The 24578-nt window shown below is 45.9% G+C and overlaps 1 protein-coding gene across 6 annotated transcripts in view; it reads right to left on the bottom strand.

Annotated features, from left to right (window-relative positions):
- Positions 1 to 24578, bottom strand: part of LOC120955419 (CUGBP Elav-like family member 2) — a 293328-nt gene that overhangs the window by 227790 nt on the left and 40960 nt on the right. For 5 of the 6 annotated variants that reach the window (XM_040376277.2, XM_049609175.1, XM_049609176.1 and 2 more), the window contains 2 exons: positions 7224 to 7465; positions 3077 to 4270 (listed from right to left, as the gene is read on the bottom strand). In XM_040376277.2, the coding sequence (XP_040232211.2) occupies positions 3077 to 3582 (506 nt within the window). In that variant the 5' untranslated portion in view covers positions 3583 to 4270; positions 7224 to 7465. Of the gene's footprint in view, positions 1 to 3076; positions 4271 to 4645; positions 4861 to 7223; positions 7466 to 24578 lie in introns of those variants that run through there. The other variant, XM_040376278.2, reaches the window with a different exon arrangement.

Genomic DNA, 24578 nt, shown 5'->3' with positions numbered 1-24578 from the left:
CTTCTCTCGCTCTCTCTCTCTCTCTCTCTCTCTCTCTATCTATCTATCTATCTCTCTCTTTCTCTCTTGCTCGGACAAACACAGAAGCGGAACAAAAGCACGCCAGATACAGCATGGAATGTCCTGAAATGCCTTCCGATATGTCGGAACGACGCGCACATAAGTTATTCCGGTGCGACGTACTATTTGCGCTTTCCCACCGCCACCATCAACCCACTCCTCTCTCTCTCTCTCTCTGGTAGAGTCATACATACACACACGTACAGGTGTCTTTTGTGGCTCGTAAAGGTACACACAGTAGTCGGTGCAAAACATCCGTACTAAATGGACTAACTTTGCTTGGGACACTGTTGGTACGTGTGGATTCGGTCGATTCATGCTGGTGGTGGTGGTGGCGGCGAGATGCCACGACTGATTGTGCTATCTGGACGGGCACAGAACTACTCTAGGCACGATTGTCGGATTGTCCTGGTAACGTCATCCACCGTCGCCGTAGGGAACTTTGAACGCACACGAACCATTCAGCCCAGTCCAGTGCGGTGGACATCGATTGTGGAGGCTATGTACCACAGCCAATGTTTGTCAGTAGAGGCAGGGCTACAAGACTCGTGTAAAGGGTGGAAGGGTGGACCATGGGAAAGGATGATAGCTTTAAGGTTCCGAGTAACTGATGACCACGAATGCGCATCAGCTCCGGAGGACTCCGCGGACGGTGGCGGCAGCAGGTGGAATTATTATTGCTATCATTATGAGGCTTCTCTGATTATTATTTCCAAATGCACCGGTCGAACAATCGAGACCGGTGTTGGGAGTATGGGGGAAACAATGTTTGTTGCCGTGGCGTTGTACGGTCATCAGTAACACTGGTAATGTGCAAACGGAGTAGTTTGTACCGCCTGGAGAGTTCCGAGCACGGAATTGAACATTAATGTTCGCTTCGCCCCATGTCTACACTAAAAGTATGCATTCGATTTCCCATCCACCCCTCCTACGGCAGTATGAAATTGATCTACACATCGATCTTTCCTCCCAAACTGGTCCCCATCTGGTCCATCGAAAAAGAGGATATCGGAACTTATGAATCACAACGAGCACTTTCCTACGGTGACACATCGAAGCGAGCGTCCTTTCGGAGCGACTTTGTGGTTAGAAGGTGTGGTCGAACCTGCAAGCGCATGCATCATCCACACACACTGTTATCATACGATTGCATCACAAGTGCACAAGGTGTGTATGCTTGTCTGAACTTCTGAACTCTGAACTCCGAACTCCAAAGCGAGAACGGAGTACACATTTCATGGCACACAGACGCTAGCGGAACTTGTCGCATGATTTAAGGGTTACGTCAGTGGTATCGATGCACCGGTCGAGCGAGTAGCAAAAAGAGCCTCAATGTATGGATAACAAGCTCGGTGACTGTGGAAATGGAAAAAAGGACCAGGCAGGGCACGATCCGCAGAAAAACAAAAAGTCCCAAAATTTTACGACCATACCACACAAGAGGGAATATAAGAGTTTCTGTAGCAACCGTGGCAAATAGCTAAGAGAACGAAAACACTACCGAAAACATTGATAGAAGATTCGGTTGGTTGGTCGGTTGAAGCTCTTTCACACTAAAGAGGGCTCTTGGGCTAGTCTTCGTGGCCATAAAATCCTGCTTGATAGAGTTCCGAGGGTAGCAATGGTCGTCTTTTCGCCAAACCTCATTCTCAAGATCGACAACGGGTGAAACTTCCCGGTCCGAACTAATTCATTATCTTATGCTCCTTTGCTTTCCGCAATGAAAGTCGCGTAACCTTACACATCCTGCCTCTCTCTACCCGCGTGTCTGCCAGTTATCGCATCAGTCCGATTTATGAACAGAAATACAACAGAACGAGTGTGCATGCGTGCGTGCGTGTGTGTTTGGCGAGTTTGGAAGAAAGTTTCGATAAAGTCCACCAAAGTGGATGGAATGGATGGTAGAAAGGAGAGGTCCTTACAGGTTTCAAGCAACGCCCGGCGGTCGCTCGTAACTGCGGATGGATATGGTTTGGTTCCACACCAGTACTACCAGTAAGAACCACCACGCGGCGACGGAAATGTCTCGTTACGTTCTTGGTCCGTGGCCACTAGGCCGCGGCGGAAAGTTTTCGGTTTCGGAATTATGATTATTGTTTCCCTTTTCTGGAAGCTTTTGCGGGCTAGCGTTTCGGGGTTTGACGTGAGCCACAAGCCAGACAGTTACTCAGCGGGCCCCTTGCGATAGGCATCGCCTGAATGTGACGACGATATTCAGTGCTATTGTGTTGAGCCGCCCGCCCTCCGGAGCCGGGGAAGTTCCACATTCCGGTGGCAAAAGTTTCGTACCATGACGCCACGGGGCCGTTAGTATCGATTGGCAGTGTGTTAATCATTGTCGCTAATGTTTCTTGGGCTGTGTTGTTTTGGATTTATTAGCTTTCGGAATTTCTAACTGGAGTGGAGAGATATCTGATCGACTGCCTTTCTTGTTTGGGATAGATTAGAAAGCAAATGGAGTCCCATTTGTAGACGTTCCTTTGGAAGTTGGAAGTTAACATATTATTTTCAAACATTTTGAGTAAAGTATGTCAAGAGTAAAAACTGAAGAGTTTTGGAATTAAAACTATCCTCCTATTCAAGCTACTTTGTATGACTTTTGCTACAGTCTCTCTTCAAACTCTGACGCCAGTAACCTGTCCCAGATGTAGACGGCACTCGAGCGAGTCCCTCGAGACTAATCCACCCTTTTTCCTATCGACTTCGTGAGCGCCCTGACACCGTTATCAGTCACACTCTGTGCGGCCCATTTATCTTCCTTATCGGTCGTGAGCGTGTGGTGTCCGTTCCCATGCGTTGGCTCGAAACCTGAGCAACGCGACGGCGTACCATCGCCCGACCGTCAAGCACCACCTCAAATTGCTTGCAGTGTGGGCAAACATTGCGTTGAGTGGAAGGAGGAAAAAAGGGAAAAATTGTAACCCAAAACCAATTCACCACAACGTTACATACACGCACACAACGAAATAGATAGATAGTAAAAACATAGCAAGATAGAGAGAGAGAGTTCACTCACTTTTCCTTCGACGATACGCCCATCATCTGCACGTCGTCCACGATCATGGCGTCGCTGGTCCCGTTCGTCGTACGGTGGCTGTTTGCGGCGATGGCGGCTGCTGCTGCCGCTGCCGCCGCTCCAGTGGTGGCGCTCAGGTTACCGAGGTTGGCCGTACCGCCATTGCCACCGTTGCCGTTCGTGTTGCTGGTGGCGATACTGCTGACCCCCAGCAGGGCGACCGCTTGCGGACTGAGCAACCCGACCGGTAGGCCACCGCCGCCGGGTACGATACCGGCCGCGGCCGGCGTATTGTTGACCACGTTACAGTTGTTGTTGTTGTTGCTGAGGCCGGGCTTCTGGTAGGGCAGCTTGGTCCGGAGCTGGTAGCCGGCGAGCAGCTTGTTGTTGCCGTTGCTGTCGATCATCTCGCTGCCGCCACCGCCGCCGGCCGTACCGTTCGAGGGCGAGTTCTTGCCCGAGCCGGGCGAAATCTTGCCCGCGAGCGCCTCGAGCGAATTCAGCATCGTGGCGGTAACGGGTAACGGTGCGATACCGGGGCCAACCGTAGCCTCCCGGGCGAGTGGAGGAGATACCACGATGCTGCCGGTTTGGTATAGGTGGGAAAGTGCCGCGCAGGAGTCGCTTTCCTGCCGCCGACACTTACGAACACACGGGGGGGAGGTCGGAGAAAACCGAAAACCAGGAATCAATCGCGCAACTGTGTGATATAAACACACAGATCACAGAACACACACAAACAATGATACACTAGCAAATTTCCCTAAAACGCTGGGAGGCTTAGTGACAACACTGAATACGGCTTTGATCACCCCAAAACACTCACACACACAATCACAACTAACAGAATTTCCACGCTTTCTCGTCAAAGGATAAGATCGCAATCGCTTTGCTTTACTTTCTTTTTACTTTCTTTTCTTTATTTCTTCTTGCTCTTTTAATTACTTCTCCTCGCGGCTAACACACTTACACACACAGCCTAGGACACAAATACACACACACACATGAACACAAATACACTTGATAACGCACACTGCTCTGCGGCATACAACACTTCAACGCGCTCTTTTTTTTACGAAAACGGCCCAACCGGGAAACACTTGTTGAGTGAAGCGACTTCGTCTCCCTGTCGCTCTGTCGCAGGGACACTTGCTTGCGGCAAAAGGCAACAGCAGGAGATAACGTGCTCGACCACTGCAAGAGAGAAGAAAAACGGGGTAAGGAAAACGTAAATAAACGTCCATGGCGTGTGGTGGAAGGCGGTAAGAAGGAAAGGTGAGTTTTTCTTATCTAAGATAAACGCCGCGCCGGTCTGTATATGTTTGTGAGTACGCAAGCCCGGTGTGTGTGGGAACAGGGGAACATGCAGACAAATGAGTTGTTTCGCTGGGACAAGTTTCTTGCGCATATGTTTGCTCTGTTCGCTTTGGTGTTGTAATAGGTGGACCGCGTGGTTCAAATTGTGATGTGTCAGCCTCGTAGGGAGGGCATTTTTAAGTCGATGTACGTCGAAATACTGCACCATAGGTACACAAAAGGATGTAGAGGATGTTGAAGTGATCGAATTACCTAAAATACTTTTAACAACAAGTTTCACTACAATATTTCACTATAAAAAAATGTGGAAACTTTCACACAACCTTTCCCTACTTAAGCTCTTTCATAAAACTGTAAAACTTGAAGCACATAACACGCAAGTGCGCACCGAACAGGGACGACTAAACCGCGGATACTGCGAGGCGATAAGTGACACGGCTGATTAGTGACTAAACGACAGAAATCAGGGAACTGACGCTGCCTGGAACGTGGGGGCCTAGGGTGCCTCGCATTACGAAGCCAGCCCCGTTATCGCATCACCCTCTCGTGCGGTCGTGCGCCCTGTTTGCTGCTGCTTCTTCGGTCGCGCTACGTCGCGTGTCTTATCTATCTCTCACTCTCTGTGCCCTGGGACTGCGTTTTCCCTAGTTTGCTGCCTGCCTGCCTGCCAGCACACTCCCACTGCACATCCGTGGGCAATTTTTATCTTTATCAATTTTTAGGGACTCACGCACACGCACTCGGTGCTCATCGACGTAGGTGACAGGGGTTGGCAAGTTTTGGAGGAGTATTTTGGTAGTTTCAGATCGAAATAAAATTAATTCAAACTGATAGAAAGGTCCTGAACTGAATTTACAAGCTACAAATGCGTGTAAATTACATACAAGTGAAAAGATGAGTTTTTTGCTATAATTGTAAGTCTAGCATACTATTCCATATGTTAGCTATTTTCATCAAATTTGGAGATCTGATTATCTGATGGTGAAATCAACATGATTCCTTAATGTTTATTGTACGTTTTCTTACTATCTCCTTATTATTTCCGAGTTTACAAGTCCAAAACTGTCCAGCAAATCGATCAAATTATACAAAATTAAAAATATTCTTATATTTCTTTTTAAAAGTATTAATAGTTGCATACATCGATACACTATTGTTTATATTTTATTAATTATTTTTAATAGTTTGCGTTTAAATTTTCAAAACTGAATTGCCAACCCCTGTCCTGATTAAAAAAAAGCATGAAAATGCTTTGATTGCCGATGAATTCGATTTCATGTTATTTCTTTTTCTTCTAAAATCAACTCCAACACACACATGTACACCCCAAAAAGCACCCACGATGTAACACGCTTAATTCTAAACAAACACCAACTTAAACACACGCTTTGCGTCAAACTTTAGTCTCCCCACTGTGACTCGCTGTGCCGCTTGCTGTCGGTTCCCGCGGCTCCTGACGGCTGTTGCCGTTGGCTTCCGGCAAGGGCGGCTTGATTTTTCACCCGCTAATGATCCGCTTACGAAACAGCTGCTCAACTGGCAGACTTTTCACAACAAAACGAAAGAAAAAAAAACACGACTCGAGCATGTGTGTGTGTATGCACCACTACGCCCCACATACAATGTGTATTTGTGTACGTCCTCGGTGGTATAATTCGTCCCCTTTTATTTGCTTGCCGTTAGCACCGCGAACCGAAAATCCCTAAACACCAGCGCCCACATGTCACGGGGAAAAAGGGATTGTATGTGTGCGTGTGTGTTAGTGTCCCCGTGGGGGGGGGGGGCATTCTGGCGCACTTATCTTTTCCCCACGGGTATTATTTAAGCCCGCCACCCGTGTGTGTGTGTATCAAGCTCCTCACGCAACCGTGGCCTGACGTAAGGACACGCGCGTGTTGAGAGAAAGATGCGCTGTCGTGGTGTTTGTTGTTTTGCTTTTTTGTTATTTTCTTTCTGTTGGCTGTATTCATCGGTCAAATAAAGAACACCAAAATAGACAGCCCTCCCAATGCTGTACGAGGCTTCACTCGTTTTAATTACATCCCATCGCGTGACGGCATCGTCGTCGTCGTCGTCGGCCCTTTGCTTTTCGACGATCCTCTTCATGTCATGCTGCCATCGCTGCCAGAAGGATAAACAAATACGCCAGCCAGCCAAACAAACATGGGTCAACTTTGTGGTGCTGGTGGGCTGCCAAGTGCTTACCAAGCGCTTCTGCCATGCTGCCACCCAGTGACAGTGACAGTTTTACTTAGGCCAATTAATATTTCATAAGAACTTAATGAAAATCCACCTGTACACGGGCGGTTTGGTGAAGCGTTCGCCGGTACTCAACGCCTTACTGCTCCTGTAGCATCGAAGGTCCGGGATGAAGTAGAAAAATAACGAATAAATCGCTTGTGTCCTCGATCTCGGGCATCGGCCTGAATATAAGTATTTTCCTGCCCCGGGACAGGAAAATGTTATCATTGTACAGCTTATCCAAACAATTTACACAATCCTTCCCATTCTATGTCCATCCACGGACACGGATATTTCTCGTCCATGTCGGACGAGACAAACAAACGCGATCGAGGAGGAGATGGTTTACGATGACCAACTCGACCAATACAAAAGCCACTTCCTGCTCACAGCTTCACCTTTCCAGTGCCGAACTATTTCCTGTTCCATCCGGAGTTTAATTACCACCTTCAGCCGAGCACGGGATAGATCCGTTGCTCCGAATGGGAGCAAAATCGAAGGTTGGCATGGCATAGCACAGAAAAAAAGGGAGAAAACGCACCGCTCGATGCTTCACCACAACTACAGCAGGACGCTAATTAAAATCTACCGGTTTCTTATTCCGCTTTTTTCCGCGTGCTGGTCGTGCAGGCGCGGCTGGCAGGCGGCGAACGAAGGAGATTATTTTTCCGCACTGTCATGATCCTTATTGGCAGCGTGTTTGCTGCTGCCGCTGCTGCTGCTGTTTTTACTGGCCGCCGGTATGTGCCGCGCACTGGTGCAGTGTCGAGTGTGGTGGCCGCACCTCTTACTACGCTACGATCTGCTGGGACGAGATGAATGATTCAGGCGCTGAAATGAGAAGCAACAGAGAAAAAAGGAAGGAGTTGAAAAGAAAAGTTTCAGCCAGAGGAGTAGTAGTGGTGGTAAAGAAAATGGAGGCTGAATATAATACGTTCGACCGATCTGGGTAGCCGATAAATTATTGAGTTTGGTCGTTAGGTTTTGCGCTCGCTCGAATGGCTAGTGGATGATAGTGGTACCCGGTGCAGGAAGGATGAGATTCTTCACTGACCGGCAAGAATGACCGAGTGATATTCAGGCTCCTGGCCCACGAGTGGGTATTAATGGAGGCGGCCCAGGATGGAGAAAATCTCCTCCATCTCGTTGGAAGAATGCCCGGATCGGCCAGAGAAAATGAAGAACATTTATTGGAAATCATGTATTTGAACTGGAGTAACTGAACAATCGGCTTTTTTTTGTGTGCGCTCCACAAGAATTGTTCCGGGAAAGTAAACGAGCGTTGTACGAGGGCAGCAAGAGAAAAACAACGAAAAACAAAACAAATAATGTTCTTGTTGGATGACGCAGTTTCTTTGCGCGATACGAAATCTATTTCGAATGATGATAATCCGGTTCGGCTTGGATACGTCAAGCATGAAGTATACGAGCTTTTAACAATTGAAGAATTGACTTGAATGTGCGTCATCAAAAATGTACATTTTTATCTGTGTGAGCTTATTGTTGTACGTATTCAATATCTAATCGTTCTGCACCTTCAGTTTGTAATGAATTTTTATTAGAATTATTAAAATTAATATATGATACTATGTTGGTAAACTCTGGTGCTACTAATCGTGAGAGCTACTTCCATGCAGTGGAGAAATGCTCAGAATTCAACAAGAAGGCTTTTATTGAACTACCCAAGTGACATTTGTACTAAATTTTTAACCACGATTTGCTCGAATGGTACTCGAAATACCAAAAAAATGTGTATTTGTGTGTGATAAACCATGTAGAAAGTGTCACAATTTCGTTTGTGCGTGCGAATGGCGTTCTTATATTGGATGAAGATGGCGTCCAATTCGTTTTAGATTAATTTGCTTTAATATTTGGCGAAAATAGAAGGTACTTTTTGTACGACGTTATTTGGTAAAAATTCGACGGTTTTTTGTATAAAAAAACTATACGACCAGTAATAAGCATTGGAAAAGTTATTTCCCAAAGGATAGAGAAGAAAGCATCGAAAAATACACTTCACAGTCGATTTTAAAGGGCTTGTTCTGGTGCAGTTTAAGGGAAGTTTAAGGTGCCAGTTTAAGGGAAATAGCTCGAAACTTCGATTTTAGAACTCAATCATGTCAATTGGGTCAAAATGTCAATTGGGTACTTACAATACGACAAAGCTGCGCCCAAAGCTATGAAATAGTTCTTGGTACTCAAATAGCAAATTTAGAGTTGAATTAACAATTCAACGCATCTTTCATTCTACGTTTTAGATTTTGGAATAATTTACGAAATCAGAAAAACAATAATGCTGATGTTGTTTAGCCTGCTACTGCTCAGATTAGGACCAAATTGCGCCTAAAGCTATGCAATGTATGAAGCTCGGTATACAAATCAGCATTTTTAAGCATGCTTCAACGAATAAAAAACGTTGAAGATCTTCTATAAAAAAAAACAGTCATTTGATTCAGCAAGTGTATAAACCTGTTTTGGAGGAATTTATTGCCTGCTGGCGATTTTGTACATCACGCCTCACTAGCATGTAAGTAACGCCACACGGTAACGAATCCAATAAAAGCTTTGTTTTATCGTCACTCGTGCTCTGCTCGCGATGCAGTCATTTGCAATCGGTAATCGGTTTCTCTAGTAGTTCCGCAGATCGGTGCAAACAAGCAGTATCGCCGGCGCTCCTTCGCCACATCGTTACCGTGTGTGTGTGTGCATCGAATCGTTCGTACGGTCGCTGTACACTGCTGCTGCTGCATCCGGAATAGTACTACATCAATATTCATGAGTAATAAAACACAGATGTACGAGTTAATGCTTAAGAGCGGGTGCACAAAAGCAAAACAGCAGTGACAAAGCTCGTGAAGCGAAAGGAAAGCTACGACTAGCAGCTTCCTTACCTCTTGCACCCCCCTCCCCTCCCCTCAAAAGATGCTAGATCGTAGAGGAGGAACTCACTCACACACCGTAATCGAATCCTGTCGAACGAAATTGTCCCACCTCAGCCCATGTCCAGATGTGGAGCTTTTTCTCTCTCTCTGTTCGGGGTTTCCCTATACCATTCTTTACGATTGTTCACTAGACACTCGACGGCACACCAACAATGCATATTCGAGTGCAATGGAAAGGCAAAGCCACGGAACTAGTGGGCCAAAAGGATATACCGCCCAGGACATAATCAACTAAATATTCTCTCTTTTTTGCTTCTCCCCTTTCCACGACACTGTCTGCCATTTCGCACACAGAAAAACGGCGCCGGCTAGTGCAGAGAGAACGAAACACAAGGGGGGCTCGGGACTCTTAATGGAAAAATTCAATTTCTATTATTAAATTTAATGACGGATTTCCATTTCGCTTCCAGCCACGGGCACGGCGCAACAAAACACACGAACCGGGCCCGTTGTTCTCCCGTTGGAGCGAAACTACTCGGTGGGGAGGGGGGGAGGAGGGGGGGGGTGGGTAAACTCCAGGGGGAGAATGGACACTCTACGCCTTACTGGGAACTGGAACTACTTGCACGACTCTTTCCCGTGGCAGTGGCAAAGCTCGCCCTTTTTTGTCCCGACTTCGGCTTCTCTTCCTTCTCGATTCTCGCTTTTGTGTGCTTTCTCGCTTTCCCTTTGAACTGGCTGTTCACGGGGGGATTGTTTTGCTGTCACTTTTTTCCCCTCTTATGCCCCTGCCCTGTCTGCCCCGTTTTCCCGAACGGTGAAGGGCTAGCTCGAGCTCGGGACTTTAATGATGTTCGACGAAAACGAACGGACGAACACGGACGGTAAAAGTTGTGTAATTTTGTTCGCCCCCTACCCGCTCACGGGGGAAAAGCCATCGGTTCTCCTTCCGCTCGCTTCTTTGATTGGGAGAGCTTTCGCCCTGTCCAGTACCACATCATTTGCCACTGCTCCACCGTCCAATAAACGTGCGCTCGCTCTACACGGCGCTAAATCCAAACATTAAAGGTAAAGGTTAAAGTCTGGCCATGGCTCTGGACGGTAAATGTCCCTCGCTCACGACCGTCCCTTTGTTGACATGGTATAAAATGGCGTGTGTATTGTAAAGAGCAGGAAGAACAGCGAACCGGTCAGTTTATACTGGTTCAATGTTCGAACCACCCCAGGGACACGATTCCCAAGCGAAAAGACTGGTTACAGAGCAGCCAATAACCTTTCGAGCTATGATGTTGGATCACTTTGGTAATGAAAATTGTATACTTTCAGGCGTTTTTCTATATTAAAAGTGCCTTGTTGCCCCCTAACGTTATGCAATTCATATTACAAAACTGTCCTATTGGTAGCTTTTGATACGTTTTGTCATAAATGTAAAAGAAATAGAAAACATAGGATTACATAAACCCACCAACCTCAGGAGAGCTTTCCCAGTTGATTATGTTTACTCCTACGGTAGGCACCCTTGTGCAAGAAACAATACCATTAGAAGCCTGCGAGTTGGGACAGAAACGCAGCAACAACAACAACAAATGTTATAATAAACAACTGGCCCGCATCGCCCGTCCTTCTAATGTCCCCGAGCCGATGCGCAAGCATGAAGCGTGAAAGTAATAAAGCACAAATTGATTCAATCAATTGACAGGGGACGCACAACGGCCACGGGACCTCTGCCTGGATAGGTGATTGGGGCCTTGGCACGACGTTCGCTTTCTCGCAGCGCAGGACATGCAGGACATTGTTTTTTCTTTTTGTCTTGCATGTCCCGCTGTGCTGCTCCGGTCGGCCGGCATCTTGCTGATCCAATTTCGGTCCCGCACTCCGGAAATGTCGACATGGTCAACGTGGCGGGGTGGGGGGGGGACTTTGCAGCAAATGAGCTCCACCCCCAGGGGTTCTCCCTAGAGAAGAAGGTCACCACCATCCCGAATTGGTTTGATTGTTGATGGCTGGTTTGCGTTTATGATGTGACCGATTAAATATTTATCCTTTCTTTTTCGGTCAGCCAGCAACATGCTATGCTACCACTACCGCCTTTGTCACATTCTGAAAGGGTAGGGACAACCGGTCTATTGTTTATCCCTTTGTTTACTCGTTCCTGTCAATCATGTTCGAACCATCGATTTTGACGACGAAAACAGTAGAAAAAGGGAGACCCCCGATATGGGGTAAAGAAATACAAAAAACTACAACAACAAAAAAAATGCAAAAATGACCTCCCACGAACGGGCCTGTAGCCGATGGGTAGGCAAAGTGAAGAACCCTTTTGCTCCCCCAAAACCGGGAACAGCGGGGAGAAAATTGCCTTTCTATCCTCAATCAAGCCCGATGGTTCCCTTTATTTGTGTCCAATGCTCGCTTCACCCTCCCCAACAAAAAAGGGGGGGGCGAAAGCATTCTTATCGATTGATAGTAAGGGGTCCCCTCTGTGCACGTGCAGCACACACCACGAGGAAGCAGCCAGCATTATGTGGTCTCAAACAAAAAAAAGAGGGTGAAGGTCTGCTGCTTTTATGAGGCCTCCGGTGCCTTCCTCCGTAGCAGTGAAGCGTGTGTACCTTCTTTCCAGGGAATCGTAACGTATCGATTGCATTCCCAAACCGATCCTTGAGCGTTCAACCGTAGTCGAATCATCAAACTAATACCAGCGATTGCTGTCACGATAAATTTTCCCCAAAATGACATAATAATAACGATAATATACCTCCCGGAGGTGGTACCGTATGACGAGCGACATGGGCAAGCATGGGCATGGTGGTGGCAACCGATTGGAGGATTTAATTCAGCTATCGTGTGTGTATGTGTGTGTTTGTGTCTGTGAAGAGTGGAACAAAACGATACCACTACTACCCACTTCAATCTGTCTAAGTTCGTGTTTGTATGACGGGTATGACGGGGCCGGTTTTGAGGGGGTAGAAAATTAATAACGAAATATGGGTTATTTATTTTATAACAATCAATCGGCCATTTCCAACAGGAGGGTGGAGGGGTCCCATCGAAAGGGAAGAAAACTAATCAAGTGTGTTCAATGTGAGTGCTTTTGGCCGCAAACGGTTTGATTAATGAAACAGAGGATATGTTTTTATATAGGAAAGACCGCTTAGACAAACAAGAAAAAATGAACTATTAGAGTAATGTGAGTGATGAACCTCACCGCAAAAAATGAATGCTTGGGAGACTTTTTGCTTCTTAGTTATAATTTAAAGAGCTTTCTGCATTAAATACGAATCGACGTGCGTTATAAATTAAAGATCACGCCACAGATATTGACTGAAAACAATATTAAACGCCTAAATGCACGCCACTCGCCATACAAATTGTAATTGATTGCGCAATTGTCATTTTTCACTGATCAGACTAATCGATTGCATACATTTAGGAGTATGATAGGTATGGTTAAGCAAGAGATAAGTAAGCTGAAATTTAAATTTACCCTTTTAGTAAACGTAACGCTACCATTTGAACGACTTTATTAACGTTCAAATATCATTGCACAGCTCACTGAATCTCGAAATGTGTGTGATTTTAATTGAAAATGAAATTCAAATTATTTTTTCCAACTGATTTGCAGCTCGCTGTATCGTGCAAAGCTGATACTATGTAATAAAGCACGCCTCAACAATTATTACCCAGTGACACGTAAAACAATTTGACTTGATTTTCCGATATTATAATACTATGAACCACGATTTGAGCGAAAGTGGAACAGTAAAAAAACTCCCCCGTTTCATTTTGCTGTCCACATTGCAGCAACATTGACGTGCACGGACAGCTCTGCTCGATGGGCACCGCAGGGAACAGCCCCAAAAACCCGATTGCGCGCAGCACCATTGATACACATTTAATTGATTTTTATTTCCGCTTTGACACTTGCTAGTAACTTGGCGGAGATGCGCACAAATTAAAAAAAATCCCTCCCAGGGAATGCAGAAAACTACTACAAAGTATCATACACCGTGCAGAGTGACAGGCGACCAAGCGAATTGACGTGCCCGCACCAGCAAGCTCACCACTCCAATCGTTCCTGCCAATCGTTTCACTGTTTGAATAATTAATTTTGCGATTTTTTGACATTCCCACCCTCCGTGAAGCGCCGAGGGGGGGTGGAGGTTTCCGACAGATCCGAAGGTTTGCCGTCTGCGTGAAACCCCGAAATTCGCCCGAAGCCCCGAGAGCTGAGGGTTTATTAATGTTTTATTGAGATTAATTGAATTCGCCCAGCTTGATTTGATTATGTGTGATCATCGGGCATGTGGGCGAAGGTGTGTGTAGGAGCTTTGGGTTGATAGGGTTTGATAATGGTTTGACGTTTCTTCGGAGAACCGCTGACACACCGTCAGCAGCTACCATCAACCCACCTCACTATCACTATTTGGTCGATTATTTCGAAACCATTTCCAGCACTGCAAACTGAAATGGGGGGGAAACCCGTCCACAGCCAAAAAAGGGGGCACCGAGCGGGACATGTCGATGGTAAAATTTGTGCTGACTTCGGTTCCCGTTTCCCGAACAGCAGTGGCAATGGTAGTGGTTTTGGATTTTAACTGTCACTTTCAATTTCTTGACAGAAGTGCTGGAATAAACGTGCCGTCGTGGCGGTCGGTCCGGCAGCGCAAACGTGCGCATCAATTATTCCTTCGAGCAGTGCGAAACGTTCCAACTGACACAGGTGGCAGTGTGGCAGGGCGTTGGGTTTGGCTTTATTTATGTCAATCAGTGGTCCTTGGATTCCTGGACTCTAGTGCTCGATTGGGAAGGACCTGCCGGCACTACAACTATCAACCAATTGTTGAAGCTCGGGCTCGAGTCGGGCACGTTTTGATATTAATTTATTCCGATGCTCCCACGATTCTCCGACAGTCCCCCGACCGTCTTGCGCTGCAGTTAAAAAGTGCAACGAAATGGCAGGAGAGGGAAGGCTGGCTATTATTACGTTCGACAACTCTGACATGTGCTGCTGTTGGGTATCTTTTATTTTTGAACAGGACACACACAGCGTGCGACAATACGTAAAGGACATCGGAGTTGGAAGGGACATCCGAGGCTCATCCATATCCATCACTCCGCCGAACTTACCGGATAATGGTTTTATGAAAACGCTTGTTGCGCTGGGAAATAATTCAAAACTAGGGTCCATTGTGTGTGTGTGTGTGTGTGTGTGTGTGTGTGTGTGTGTGTGTGTGTGTGAGTGTGTGGCAGGTTTTGTTTCACGCCGTTATCGTCACATCACGTAGAATATTAATTGAATTTACCACGCACATACACAAATGCAGCAGTGCGCATTGGGTGCACTTTTCCTCTCCTGCACCGCGATACATTGTGTTCCCCGGCGAGCCGTTGACAATGCCAGTGACATGCACCAAAGAGGGATCGAACCCGCTACCCACATTCGTCACTCAACCCGGCTGCGTGTGTCTCGGTTTGATTGGTGTCCGTGTCTGCAAAACTCGATCGCTCGACTCACCATGCTCACCGCGCACCGCAGGACGGTGAGCTTCAAATAATTGAAATATCTATTTCGGTGCCAACGGGTGATGCTACAGCGAGTACTACCGCCACCGACAACACCCCTGCAATGCGTGCACAATTGTAGAAATAGAATTGTGTTGTGAACACACAAAAAAATAAAAAAAAAAACAAAACCAAACGGAAATTGTGCGATGGGAAATCGTTCGTCCCCAGGAGTTCGTCTGCACAAACGAAGCTATACCCGCGGATCGTGTGTGGTTGTCGATCGCGTTCTTCTTTCTGACAAACCACACACACACACAATGTTGTTTCAATTTCCTTCCATTCGCGGGGAATGGACCGGCCGGCACAGCCGAATCAAAAGTGCGATTGGTCCGTGGTTCGCGTTTGCATTTCCTATGTATTTATGTTGATTAAATTATGATTGCAACGCAGGGACACTGGCGCTGGTGGTTAGCAGTGTGTATATTCGCATTTTATTGAAATTATTGCCGTACGCTTCAGCGGTTATGATGGAAGAGTGTTGGTATTAGATTGCATCAATGTAATCATTTTTGAAATACTTTTTAAACGAAAATTTAACAAAAGGATGGCTTTTCGCTTTGCAACTGAAATGCACCTCAAAATTAAGAACTAGCTCGACTAATGTTTTTTCCCCGCGGCACTCTGCAATCGAGAGAAACCCCACATCCACCAGGGGAAATCATCTCGTCTGCCTGGTGCCATCCCTGTATCACGTACATCGCTTGAACCCCCGGTTTTGAGTGTGCCTAACCCCCCCCCCCCCCCCCCCCCAAAAAACAAGAGCTCCCAAATCGATTAGGACCGCCGAAATGAAACGCGGAACCGCTGATGTTCATTTCCGATACGTGTGTGCACCCGGACGACCCGAACGCGAACACCATACTCCTCCCTCCACCAACCAGGATAGCTTTGGTGTCTAGCCGTTCCGGGTCCGGTTGATGTGACCCCGAAACCGATCGCTATCGCACTGGTAGAGTGCAACCCGTGCGCCGACTAACGAACGGCGCGGGTTTTTAGGCAGCCAGCTGCAGCAGTCTCCGGCCGGGCGGTTGAAATAGCGAATCGAACCTCCGGAAAAAAACGCTCCCAAATAAAATAAAGCGAACAAATTTAAATGGCGAGTGGATGAGGGCATGTATGATAGTGCTTCTGCTGTGCATTGATTACCTTTGGCCGTTTTTGTTCTGAGTGGTCGAGTGGGGCCAGTGCTTTGTTAAAGGGTGGACATGCATGCATGCAAAGTTTTGCCGATGAGCGGATGCTGGTCTGGAGTAGGCAGACAAAGCACCACGATGTGCGTGTGTGTTTTTCTATGCTGGATATTTTAGCTCTGTTCGAGTGGTTGTGTTCACATGCTGTATGTGTTTAAAATGCAGAACTCTGAAAGGCTTCGGTAAAATTTGCTAGAATTGTAGGACAAGTCGTTGACAACGATTCTTATGATATTTTAGAACGATAATCGATATGGTTATCAAGCAACTATTTTGTCCGTTTTTGGTGTTGTTCAATCCTCTATGATCTTCATAAAGGTAAAACAGGGCTCAGTAAATGGTTTTAGCTTTTTTTTAAAGCATAAACATACCATTTCTAATAAGAAAATAAGTTAATATGTTCAGTTAGCGTTAATTTGCTGAACAAAATGTTCTAAGATGTAATAAATGATCAAATGTCCTTTTCAACAGATTAATTATTATGTCAAACTCATTTTTCCTATAACTTATGGCTACTGAGGGTACCACATGTGTCCTTTGCTAGTTACTGCCATAAGTAATGTCAGGTGAGATGTCACCAAAAATCTCAAGAACATGTAATTTTGGTACTTATCATTTTTGAAAACATTATTTTTGTCGTTGTTCAGCTTTTTGAAGCCTTAAAATTCAATTATTGTTGCTAAACATATTGAACTAAGTCCTCTCAAATACGCAAATGATTACTTTCAACATCGCCAGCATCATCAACGTATATGTAAGCACATATATGTGGGCAGTGCTGCAAAATGTCATGAGCATCACGAGATTTTCACTAACGAACACAATGATCATATCCATGGTAGCTTGATGCTCATTGCTGATAGTCAATAAAAGTGCCTCATGACATGCAGAACACGACATGTGAAATCTTGAGTCCAACGCGATACTCTGACTGACAAGCTTATGTTTATTTGTCTAACGATGGACAATAATGCCCTCTCGAACCAATTTAGCAATGTTTTACAATGAGTTCCTTACAGTGGATTACAATTACATAGAACATAAAAATGTGCACTATGGAACCAAATTTAACACAGAAACACGATCATTAAGCTCAGTTGGCGAAATCCTCGGCTCAAAAGCGTCGCTGACTGCGTTGAAAGCACGGCACATGAGTAGGAACGGGTCAGAGGAGCCAAATTGCGTTCTACGGTCGTCGAGGGCCAACATTGCCCGAGTCCGGAGCCGCCTGGCCGGAAGGTACAGGTTGATGGCAGCCAGTAGTGACGGAGAGTCAATACGGCCGTCGAGAAGTCCCGTGATGAACGACAACCTGACTTTTCGTATTCGCTCACTTAGGGTGGGTAGCCCGAGTAGTAAACACCTAGTCCGGTAATCGAGCCTTTGGTTACATGAGCAAAGTGCAAATCGTGAAATTTTGCGCTGGATTGATTCCAATCGAGCTAATGGACGCGCTGCAGTTGGCCACCAAACGATATTTGCATATTCCATCAACGACCGGATAAGTAAGCAATAGAGCGCCTTGGTGCAATTAGTTTCAGTCATCAACACTCATGACTGAAACGAAGCTCAAATCAGATCACGTACACAACTGAGATGATCAGTGAGGATACTCAAACAGTTGGACAATCAATCACTTGCTTGGTGACATTTAGTTTAGCACCCAACTTTTGGTCACTCACTTGGTCACGACATTTTTGTCGGCGATAATCACGACATTCTTGGAATATACTTGGCGCGTGGGCTCTAGCAACAAAATAAGCATACTTTCTCCCTCTATCTGTTTTTATTATCTGTCGGGTCGAACAGAGCAAGAAAACATGCTCATTTTGTTTCTTGGAACCACTTGCACGCACCGCATATCTCCATCGCGGTGATCACCGACTGAAAATGTCGCGACCAAGTGACTGACCAAGAGTTGGTTGCACACAATGTCACCAAGCATGTGATGGTCGCACCAACTGTTTGAGGCTCGCCTCTAATCCTTACAGTAGAGCTCGTGACGCTGAGATGATTTTGTTTCAGCCGGAATTTGTCATGCCTATGTCAGTGACATTTTGCAAAACTGATCACAGCAAAAACGCAAACATGTCATGAGCATGTATTAGTCACACCAACCGTTCTGAGTATCACCTCTGATTATCCCAATTGAGTAAGTGACGGTGATATGGATTTTGTTTCAGTCAGATTTTTTTATGACATTGACAGCGACATTGTGCAGCACTGCATGTGGGATCAAAAAATCAATGAAACAGAGCCAGATTGGAGCAAAAACTTAAAAAAAAATTCACTGAAACTCTTTCCCGTCCACTAAACACTCACACACACGAAAAAAATTCAAACATACCATGCTGTCTGAGAATGTTGATTGCAAAGCTGTGGAAACGAACCCTTTATTTTTTTGTGCAAAGCTAGGATAAAGGATAAAATTTTACTTTAATTCCCCCAAAGCCAGCGCACAGCATCCAAAAGCAACTGCTTTTTTGTCTCAAATATTGAGAACAAGAAAAAAAAACAATCCGCACTATTAATTGGAGCACAGTCTCCGTTACTTCTGCCCCAGTGGAAGCCAGAATCGATCCCTCCCCCCAAAAAACCCGTAATCCCATTAGCTTGGGTGCATTCGGAGAAATTACTCACTTGTTGGAAGCCCCGGTGCTCAATTTATCGTTGCCGGGGCAGAACTTTTTACCTTGATTCAATTAGAGCAAGCATTTACTCCTTTATTTCTGTGCTCCGATGGCTTCCGGCTGTGGTGCATCCACTCGGCGAGCGATGGTACCATAGCGGACGCCGTAATCTTGCGGGCGCCAGCCAAAAGATACGAGCTTAATTGATCAGCGGATTAGCAGTGGGACGACATCTTTTGCGGGCTTGGAACGAGTCGTTCCCCTGGTTGCAGAAAGCAGCCGGTTGCTTTACGCTAAGCATCCGTTTCTTTTCTTTTTTTACTGTGGAAAACAGGGAGCAACAGAATGTGAAGCGCTTCCCAAATGAGCGACCCAAAAGAGCCAATTTCCGATTGATAAATCTTCCATGGCAGGCGGCCCACGTAAGGCCACCGGATAAAGTGCGGTCGGAGACCGGATATCACCATGGAGGAAAGGTATCCTTTGCCCGTCGATATCTTTGGCCGCAGCCGTCGCCGGAAAGCCTGGTAAGCAGCGGTCGATGTTACCGTTTACATACTTCCCCCCTGCTCATGCTTTCAAGTAAAAGGCCCCCGTTCCCGGAAGCGACGTGATTACACCGTCATAGAGCGCAGATCATCATCGATCGGAAGTGCAGACAAGTGTCTGAAGTGCTTACAAGGTGTGTATGTGTGTGTCAGGGTTTCAGGGTACACGGACATAAATTGCGTCGACCGGAACTGAAACCCGAACAACGATTTTGCCTACTTCTCTCTCTTTCTCACACTTGCACACCCAGTGCACCCGAGATCTTCATAAAGATTGGCAAAAGGAGATAGCGAACGGAAGCCAGCCGACAATATTAATTTTGTGGCATCCGTTTTAAGCGTTTTATCTGCCGATTTCCTTTACCTCCTGGCCTGCTCCAGCTGTCAGGTGCATTGTCTTATTTCGCACAGGCCCCACACAGGTGTAGATGGGAAAAGCACAGGATAGGAAGAAAGTTCACATGTGATGAATCACTTCGGCTCTCCACAGCCTGCCGACGATGCTGAGCGCTCCGGGAATTGAAAATAGGGCTCTGATATTAAATTCAAATCCAATTGAGCGACGCACATTGGATCCGATCTGGTACCGGATGTACCTGTGTGTGTGTGTGTGTATACCCGGGGCCAGAAGATTGATACGTTACCGGAGAAGGCGCAGAGAGGCACTGAACACAACACAACACGCACCTTTCGCTTCCGTATTTCATCTGAATTCGAGCGGAAGATTGTTGATTGGCATCAGGGTTGATGTTGATGGGTTTCGGCGTACGCACAACCGACCGAAATGAAATGGAATGTGAGTCGAGGGGGCTCTCGAATGAAATTGACGTGCAGTGTGCACGCTAAAGGTCTAGGCGAGGGGTCCCACCAAGGTAGGCAGCAGGCAGGTGGTTGAATTATTGTTTCAAAACGCACAAGCGTATACGGTGGTTGGAGAAAGAAAATTGCAATTTCGATTTACAGTTTTGTGCCGATGCCGGGGCCTGAGAGAGCCTCGAAAAAGATAGGTTTAGATTTATTTTGATTTCCTTTTAAGGGAGAATGATATTAAATCTTTTAGCATGAGTTGTTATATTAGCTCTTAAAGAGTTAAGAATGGTGTTGGAACACAAATTGGGTGTGTTTCATCGAATTTTCTACGTGTATATATATTCCAAATATGGAAAGTGATAGCAGATGTGGATGAGTCACGAACCACGTCCGGCTGTACGCGTGCTGAAGCGTCTAACGCACGGCCACCAGACCTGAACACATATCTATGCGTTAATTTTCATATTTATTCCAACACAATCCTGAAACGTTTGCTAATAAACGACGTTTTTAATTTATCTACTCTGTAACTGGGGCTCTGCAATCGACCGTTTGCTTGCAAAACAAAATCTGGAAATCATATTTAAACTTACCCCAAATACTGATGTGACAAACCTGCACATTTTCCTGTGATTAAACCATTTCAATCAAACCAAACTCTGTCGCTGTCTAGTGCGCAAAGTGTCAGAGCGGCAAGGTGCAGCGCCAAGATGGCGTTTTGGGGAACCGTGTCTGGCAATTAAATTTTTAACAACCACTCCAAACGAGCTGTCATTAAAATAACAAATTGTTTCATTTTCATCCAAGCACGATGTTTTGCAGCGTGGTCGAGTGTACTACCAAAACAAAAACCACCACATAACCAGAGCACATAAAGCGGACACACAAGCCCAAATCGTATATCGTGCATCGAGCAGGAAATATCAAAGCAACTTTCAAACACCAAATGTGTTTCGCACACCTCTCTCGCTCTCTCTTTACCACCAATTTAAATCGATCATAAATCAACCTTCCCACCCTCACGTTGAAGAGGCGCAGGAAACGCATCACTTGCGTGTTAATATCGGTATTTCTCACCCATTGGAATTTTGGAACGATCCAAATCGGCGGATTCAGGAGATTTTATTTTTGCCGCGGCATTGACAGTGCAGGCAAAATAAAAAGGAGCGCGGAGGGATGAAGAACACAGGGCGGTAATGTCGTTAGGAATGTACATAAATTGTGTCACCGGCAGTGGTGTCCACTCGGCAGTGTAGTTGTAATCATTTAGCGGAGGAACTGTCCGAACGATGGGCGACATAATTCAAGGCAAAAATGTCAGTGTGTGTGTGCTTATATTTCTCAATGTAAGCCCATTAGTGAACGAAAAATAAAAAAATGAAGATAATGTACAGCAAAACAGAGTCAAAACAGAGAAAGAGAGAGACAAGCAAAAAAAACGAATCACACACGATAGCTCACATATTAAATTTTTCCAACACATGCGTGCTGATTTAATTTTGAAACCGAAAGCGTTCCGATGGACGGTACAAACACTTACTCTTACTCACACATAACACTCACACACTAGCACCGCAAAACCGATCATCCAATTTAGGATGACGGAATGACGGAGCCGAACGAGACAAAAAAAATCGCCAAATTCGTTTGGAGTGCGTCAACACAAGGGTCCGGTTGGGGTGGGGCTGACTTTTTTTTGACGCACTTCGAATCCCCACGTGTGTTCCCCCAAGCGATGAAACGCAGCGGGGAACCACAGGGCGGTTGAAGTGACCAGTGTTTTCACGTTGGAAAACTTCCTCGCGCCAAAAAAACAGGGAAAAGAGAGAGAGGATAAATACGCGTCCCGCGACGTGTAGAAACATAAACCTCTTCCTCACCTTTCCTGTTTATGTTCCTGTTTCGAGCGCTGTACATTCGAGAGCACATGAGTTTGATGAAGCTGACATGTGGCACACGCGAGTACACAAATAACCCCAGCAGCATAGCACCAAACGCACAATTCTCTCTCTCTGTTTCTCCCACTGTGTGTTGGACACAGCAGGGATCCCCAAACCCTGAGAGGAAGAGTCACGGACGGCCAGTTGGTCCGTGTGGCACTGGTGCAAGTTGTTGGGGTGTCAGTTTCATTTAAAATTCGCTCCCTTCTTTTCCTGTCCCCAAAATACGGGGTTCCTTCGGCACCGGCAATCGGGGGCAATCAGCAGAAACAGATGGTGACAACATCAAAACTCGTGAGGGAAAAGGAGACAAGAGGAAAAGAAAAAAAAACTTTTCCGAAATAAAATTGTAAACACAAACTGTACACCGAAAACGCATTCGCAACTGCAATGCGAACCAAACGCGAATGCAATGGTTGCAGCTCGTTGAAGCCATAAAACGGCGAAATAAAGCATCGGCTAACTGCTGCTTCAGAGTGCGGCACAGCACGGCGATGTTGATTTCTTTTCCTGTGCTGGTATGCTGTTGGGATGTTCAGGAGTTTTAGGGGGTGTGCATTTTTGTGCGAACAGATAGTTTCCGGGATAGTTATTTTTTGGACTATTATTGCTTCTCTTGCGCTTGTTGCCTTTCATTCGTCATTCTGTTGAGGCTGCCGGTTGTGCACCGCTTTCAACCCTCTATCCCGAAGCAATAGCATAGAAAGCGGAACAATTGCATACGAAAACAAGATCATGGCTTGACGATTTTGGCAAATTAATTAAATTTTACTCGTCCGCTGAAGCGCCGCGCTGTGAAACAGTGCGCCTCCCAGTCGTTCTGTGCGGGTCGGGGTGTCACAGAGTAACGCACGGAATTGGTCGGTTGCTGTTTTTGATGGCAATGGAGGTAATTTTTGGAGTGCCACGAAATGGTCACAGTAAAACGAAGCTTCAGGTAGGCACACTGTGCGTTGATTGGATTCGCATTTCATTGTTGAAAGGGATTAAGTTTGTGAGTAGGATTTTGTTTGAATTGAACCATTTCTATTGATGTAGTGTGGAAAAAGACGCATTTTTAGATTATTTTGTTACATCCAGTGGCGGATTTAGGGTGTTGGGGGCCCTAAGAGTTAAAAGGAGTGGAGGCCCCCCTGGTTGGTGTCGAACGAGGGGGGGGGGGTTGCATAGTGTTGCATAAGGTTTTGAATCAAACACACTTTATCTTAGGATCTCTCTACTGAACACCCATAGTTTATGAGTCCTTTCATCCATGGGGCCCAGAGCACTAGTTCTAGCACAGAAGTTCTTGCTGAGACTATTGTACACATTGTTCTATATGCTGGAATTTCCATACACGCGGCCCCTACAATAACGGGGCCCCCGCGGCCGCTCAGTCCGCGCACCGTTAAATCCGCCACTGGTTACATCTCGTTCATTTTTGCACATTTTCACTTTATACCTGTTCAAATTGGATCACTTTAAAGCCGCAAGAGTTTAGATTGAACCTTTGATTTTGTAAAAGCGACATTCAAAAAGCATAGAATGTGAATAAATGAATAAAAATTGATTGTTTTATTTTTACTTTTGAAGTAAAAATTAGTATTCTTTTCATCTTTTAAATAAACTGTGACATTTCATTACACAAAGCCATTTAAAAATCATTCATCGCTCTTTAAACACCAGCAAACAAGGACTCGGCTGCCCGGACAGCCATACAGAGGGCGGCCGTGTAATCGCTTCACCCGCGTAATCTGTATTTGCATCCCCGATTTGCATAATTGATCGCTCGCGCATTGGTTCAAGCACGTGGCCGTACACCGTCGTGGCTACCCTTGAAAACTGTAGTGGCAGCTGCAAATCAATCAACACGAGGAGAGGAGACACGATCACATAAATCCACTGCGGGAACCGATAAAACACAGCGCCGCGGCCTACGGATGCTCGGTTTTTTTTTCGGTCACCGCTGAGCAATACTGAGTGATACATTTTAATGAGCAAAACATGACACTTTAAGCTGACGGCTGTCAGCGTTTTGTTTTTGAATGATTACGTCGTCGCGGACGGGACGATCGAGAGACGGGAAGGGATCTGTCAATCGGTTGGATCAAATTGAACTCGATGAAATATTGACCTTCAGGGTGGTGAAAAGCTTCTCCCGCGCGCGCGCGCCGCTCGTCTGTCAAATCATTTTTGAAGGCACTTTCTTTAAGCGTTTGAGTTTCTCCGAAAAAAGAACGACAAAAACACACTAACACAAGCAATAAATGAATGATAAAAAATCGATCGCGAAGCGTTCGACCCACCCCGAAGGCAGACACAAAACGCTGCCACTCCGCCGACACAGGCGATGTTTACATTCTGTCAATGCTATAAATATTAATGATGTTGATGAAC

The sequence above is a fragment of the Anopheles coluzzii genome, chromosome 3 (assembly GCF_943734685.1).
Source record: "Anopheles coluzzii chromosome 3, AcolN3, whole genome shotgun sequence".
In the NCBI taxonomy this organism is placed as follows: Eukaryota; Metazoa; Arthropoda; class Insecta; order Diptera; family Culicidae; genus Anopheles; species Anopheles coluzzii.
Note: the sequence above shows the minus strand (reverse complement) of the source record. Positions and strands in the feature narration are given on the sequence as shown.